The 5,682-nt window shown below is 40.6% G+C and overlaps 1 protein-coding gene across 1 annotated transcript in view; it reads left to right on the top strand.

The window, feature by feature from the left end:
- trappc11 (trafficking protein particle complex subunit 11) overlaps positions 1 to 5,682 on the top strand; it is a gene marked incomplete in the record, with an annotated part of 47,020 nt that overhangs the window by 6,636 nt on the left and 34,702 nt on the right. Inside the window, 5 exon segments of the mRNA XM_014026737.1 lie at positions 365 to 534; positions 605 to 675; positions 2,834 to 2,948; positions 3,039 to 3,138; positions 4,622 to 4,695. Coding sequence (XP_013882191.1) covers positions 365 to 534; positions 605 to 675; positions 2,834 to 2,948; positions 3,039 to 3,138; positions 4,622 to 4,695 — 530 coding nt within the window.

Genomic DNA, 5,682 nt, shown 5'->3' with positions numbered 1-5,682 from the left:
CGTACGTTCACTTTTAGTATGGTTTCCACGCAATCCTTTATAAATGAGACCCCTGGACTTTTCTGTGTCGTTAAAGTTTGAGAGTCTCTGGTTTACCTTGAAAATCTGTGGAATAAAAAGATTAAAAAGATTAAAAATAATCTTATGTTTTTCTTAATCTTAAGATGATCCAATATTAAATTTATGACACAAAGATTTGTCCTCTGATCCTCTGCATCAGATGCATCCATTCCAGCCGTGGAACCAGTTGATTTCAAACAGAACCAGTCTGAGCCCAGTTTAGAGCTGCGTCAGTTCCAACATGAACATGTGTAAGATGGGAAAGTGTCTGCCTTCTTCTAAAGACTGATTTCTGTCTGTTTAGCGAACGTCGTATGAGTGGTACATTCCAAAAGGCATCCTGAAAACAAGCTGGATGAACAAACACCTGAACCTGGTCCCTGCTCTGGTGGTTCTGTTCTACGAGCTGGACTGGGACGACCCGCAGTGGAAGGAGAAACAGTCAGAGTGTGCAACTAAGGTGGAGATAGTCAGGTATGCCTGCTGCTCCCTGTCAGTGTTAAACAGGTCTGCTGTCAGCTTCATCAACACTTTGTTCTGTTAGGACCAGTCTGCAGGGCAGGAACACCAAGGTGGCTGTGGTTCTGATCCAGAAGAAAACCCCTCTGCCTCCAGGTAAACTCTTGACCTTTCACTTCTTCTGAACATGCACAGGATGTCTGCACGTCTCCCAGCCTCTGAGACAAGTTGCTGAAGCTTTCAGAATCACAGCTGTCAGCACTGTAGTGTTGGTCCTGCACATTATTATTCATTTAAAGCTTGTTGCTCAGTGTGTACGAAACTAAGAGCACTGTCAAACCTGTCAGAGCACAAAACAAGCAAATACCACCACACCAGGGGGAGGGGCTTCAGTCTGACATATGTCCATCCTGTCTGTCGTGTGCTTCCTGTCCATCATGTGAATCATGTCCTTTATGTCCTTTATGTCCATCCTTTCCATCATGTGAATCATGTCCTTTATGTCATCCTGTCCATCATGTGAATCATGTCCTTTATGTCCATCCTGTCCATCATGTGAATCATGTCCTTCATGTCCTTTATGTCCATCATGTGAATCATGACCTTTATGTCCATCCTGTCCATCATGTGAATCATGACCTTTATGTCCTGTATGTCCATCATGCCCTTTATTTCCTTTATTTCCATCATGTGAATAATGTCCTTTATGTCCTGCATGTCCATCCTGCTCATCCTGTCCATCATGTCCTTTATGTCCATCATGTGAATCATGTCCTTTATGTCCATCATGTCCTTTATGTCCATCCTGCTCATCCTGTCCATCCTGTCCTTTATGTCCATCCTATTCATCCTGTCCATCATGTCCTTCATGTCCATCATGTGAATCATGTCCTTTATGTCCATCATGTTCTTTATGTCCTTTATGTCCATCCTTCTCATCCTGTCCATCCTGTCCTATATGTCCATCCTATTCATCATGTGAATCATGTCCTTTATGTCTATCATGTCCATCATGTCCTTTATTTCCTTTATTTCCATCATGTGAATCATGTCCTTTATGTCCTTTATTTCTATCATGTCCTTTATGTCCATCCTGCTCATCCTGTCCATCCTGTCCTTTATGTCCATCCTATTCATCATGTGAATCATGTCCTTTATGTCCATCCTGTCAATCTTGTGAATCATGTCCTTTATGTCCATCCTGCTTATCCTGTCCATCCTGTCCTTTATGTCCATTCTATTCATCATGTGAATCATGTCCTTTTTGTCTATCATGTGAATCATGTCCTTTATGTCCTTTATGTCCATCCTGTCCATCATGTGAATCATGTCCTTTATGTCATCCTGTCCATCATGTGAATCATGTCCTTTATGTCCATCATGTCCTTTATGTCCATCATGTCCTTTATGTCTATCCTATTCATCATGTCCTTTATGTCCATCCTGTCCATTCTATTCATCATGTCCTTTATGTCCATCATGTGAATCATGTCCTTTATGTCCATCATGTGAATCATGTCCTTTATGTCCATCCTGTCCATCATGTGAATCATGTCCTGAGTGTTTCATAAAACACAGTAGGAACAGAGAAGTTTGAGCTGTTACTGATAAAGAAGACAGGTGATCTTCAGGTTTATAACTTAGTTTCATTTGTTATATTTCAGTTTGTATTTTATTAAATAATGTCTGTAACCTGGTATTATGTCAGTTTTAATCAGCCAGTTGAGAAAAGGACAAACAGCCTTTATTACAAATAAACAGATGGAATAAAACTGATGTTGTTAACTCATTTATAATTCAGTGTTTTATATTATGTGATGGACTTGCGACCTGTTGTGATGGACTTGCGACCTGTCAAGGGTGTACCCCGCCCCTCGCACTGTGACTGCTGGATATGGGCACCAGTGACCCACGCGACCCTGAAAAGGAAGAAGCGTGTACAGAAAATGGATGGATGGATGGATGGATGGATGTTTTATATTATAAATCCAGTCAATCTGTTCATCATTTTGCCAGTTTATCCTACTTTCTGTCTTTAAGGATGTACTTACTAACAGACAGGCTTTAGTTGGGTTTTGAAGGAGGGCATCAACATTTTAAAGCAGTGTGGTGATGGCTACCCCACTAATTCCAGGTTTATTCACATAAATACCTTTCAATTCCCATGGAAAACTTGAAAAAATACCTAGAGTTTTGATCTTGTAGTACTGCGTGTGGAATACTGAGACAGAATATTTAATAATGGGAGAACTGAAGTAATTAAAGTGTGTCTGAGGACTCTCTATAACTCTGCCTGGTCCTGATGTGTGTACAGGAGAAGACCTGGTGGCTTCAGAGAGAGCGTCGGCTCTCTGTAACGCTTGTGATCTCTCTGGGAAGAGCCTGTTTGTTTTGCCACACACCGACCACTTGGTGGGCTACATCATAAGGTACACGCCCACCCAGCTGCAGGGGGGCGGGGCTCTGAGGTCATCAAGCTTCTGTGCACGCCTCTCTCATGTGTTTCCTGTCATGTTTAGGTTGGAGAACGCGTTCTACGAACACGCCCAGACCTACTACTACACAGAGATCCGTCGAGTCAAGTCACACAAAGAGTTCCTGAACAAGACAACACACCAGGTTTGAACACATGGATGTGGTTTCTCCTGATGAATGAGTGAACAAACCAGAGGTAACATACCTCACCACAGGAAAACCAGACCGAGAACCAGCAAGTACTGGTCAGCCCGAGCAGGCCCAAACAGTACCAGGTTGTGTTGTGTGTATGTGAAGGTACTGTGTAGGGGTGTATGGAAAATATCGATACACCGATATATATCGATATTTAATTTCCCGATACTGTATCGATTTTCTAAAGCCCTGTATCAATTTTTAATTAAGGTTTAAAATGTCAACTTTCCTGCCAACGGTTCATTTTATGTTGTAGTTCAGCCTCTGACTGCTAGTTGGCAGCAGTGAGCCAGCCATTTGACTCCTAAGGAGTCAGAGAGTAACAGTAGCATTAGCTTCATGCTCCAATAGCTGAATCTGAGCAGAAAAGATCGACACCCTTTGCCTTCTAACCTGATAAGGTTACCAACAGTCCCTTATTAGTCAGAACGTCTGTATTTAAAGACAAATTGAAGTATCTTGTGCTCTCTTTTCTGATTGTAGTCAGCCGTCACGTTACAGAGGCAGGCATGCGTCTAGCGCCTCGAGCTTAAGGGGTGTTGTGCGAATTCTGTCCCCCCGTGTCTGGAGGGCACACTGCAGCCAGAGATGCAGATCCGACCATTTTCACAGCGTTTCTGATTAATTTCTCGTTAAAAGGACTCACATAATCTTGTCAAGGTAGCTTTCAGTTTAATCATCAGCTGCTGTTAAAAAAACTCTAAAATGAATAAATAAATAAAACCTGACCTTTTTTAAAATCACAGAATGAGTCCTTATCAGTCCTTTTCCAAATTTTCTCATGTTGTCTTTAGCCTCACTTTTTATCGGTCAGACACCAAACACTGTCTTCCAACACAGTGTGTATTTATAATTATTTTATTGCTGATACAAGAACCAAATATTTCAGTTGTTTAAAATAATCTGTTCTCCCTCTGTAACATGGGAACAAAATAATTTACCTCCAAGTCTTTAACTGTGTTAGTTACTCTCATCATAAACAACAAATCCTGAAGATTTGGGAAAATTTGCTCTTTATTTGCCAAAGTTACCTGGATGGAACCAAATATTATTTAGGCTTGTAAGCTACAGTTTGCACTGTTGCAATTAAAGGAAACTAATTTTCTCACTGCATCTTTCATTAATTTTGTCCAGCTGTAGACAGTAACTCTCTGTCCTATCAGATAAGGTATTGTGTAGTTGGTGCTTTTAATCAGTTTTCAGTTCAATTAATTCAATCAAAGTCTATGGAACAGTCACAAAATGTCACCAAAATCACTTTGTCCCTCTAAAATAGTTCAGAAAATCGAATCATATCGTTCGCTGAATATCGTGAAATATATCGTATCATGAGCAGAATATCAAATATTGTATCATATCGTGAGATTACTGTATCGCTACGGCCCTAGTACTGTGTTTTATAAAACTCTGTTGTTTTGTGTGTCTTCTGCAGCTGCTGTTTGTCAGACACCAGTTTAAAATTGCTTTCTTCAGCGAGCTGAAACAGGACACCCAGAACGCCCTGAAGTGAGTCTGAAAACTGTGATTGAAACAGAATCACTTTACTTTAAATCTTCTGTAGCAGAGACCACACTTGTGTCTAAAATCATTAAAAATGAAGCGTCAGGTAGGGTTGGGCGATATTGGCAAAAAGAAAAATCATCACAATTTAAACATAGCATTTATCCGATAACGATTATTAACCCCCTGAAGTCTCTGGACGAGCCGGCATGTCGTGATCACGACGCCTTCTCTGAGAATCTAGAGTTGAGACTTCAAACATACACCAGGTTTTACATTGAGTTGAAAGGCCAGTTAAACCAGAGTTATGATAAATAATTTACAGCACGGTTATGTGTTCGTCATAAGCACTTTGAAGCAGAATGTAGTGAAAGATGGTCAGATTCATGGAACAAAATAAAACTCTAGTTCACCCTTTGGTCTGACCCCAACCCTGCTGAACAAACATGAAACTCCTGACCTCCTTTCTGACTGATGCCTGGAATTACTGGACAAGTGCCAAAACATCTACAGGAAGAAGAAAATAAAAAGAAGATACTTGAATGAAGTTTGGTGGGGATAGAAGCACAGCGAGAGTGGAGCTTTGAGAGGTTTATGATATTTAGAGTGTTTGGATTTTATAGTTCAGATGTAGTTTAAATCAAAGCAATGAGGCGAGTTTTGAACGTGGATCTGCAGCTGACTGAGCTGGAGACAGATGAGAGAAGAAGAGGGAAGCTCAGAGATAGAGATGGAGAAAAAAGTTTGAAACAGAGTGAGGACTTTTAACGAGGAAGTAAGTGATCCATTATTTTGTTTAGAAGAGGAAAGAGGGGAGGATTTGATTTGATTTATTTATTTAACAGGAAAAGAATCAARCCTGACTCAGCATAATTGCTGTTTTACAGCAGGTTCCTGTTCTGCAGCACATAAAACACTCAGAATTACAGCATCACAATCACATCATTATAAACCATAGACACAAAGACAAACAAGCAGACCAAATTTCAGGAA

Source organism: Austrofundulus limnaeus, unplaced genomic scaffold (genome assembly GCF_001266775.1).
Source record: "Austrofundulus limnaeus strain Quisiro unplaced genomic scaffold, Austrofundulus_limnaeus-1.0 Scaffold586, whole genome shotgun sequence".
Classification (NCBI taxonomy): Eukaryota; Metazoa; Chordata; class Actinopteri; order Cyprinodontiformes; family Rivulidae; genus Austrofundulus; species Austrofundulus limnaeus.
Note: the sequence above shows the minus strand (reverse complement) of the source record. Positions and strands in the feature narration are given on the sequence as shown.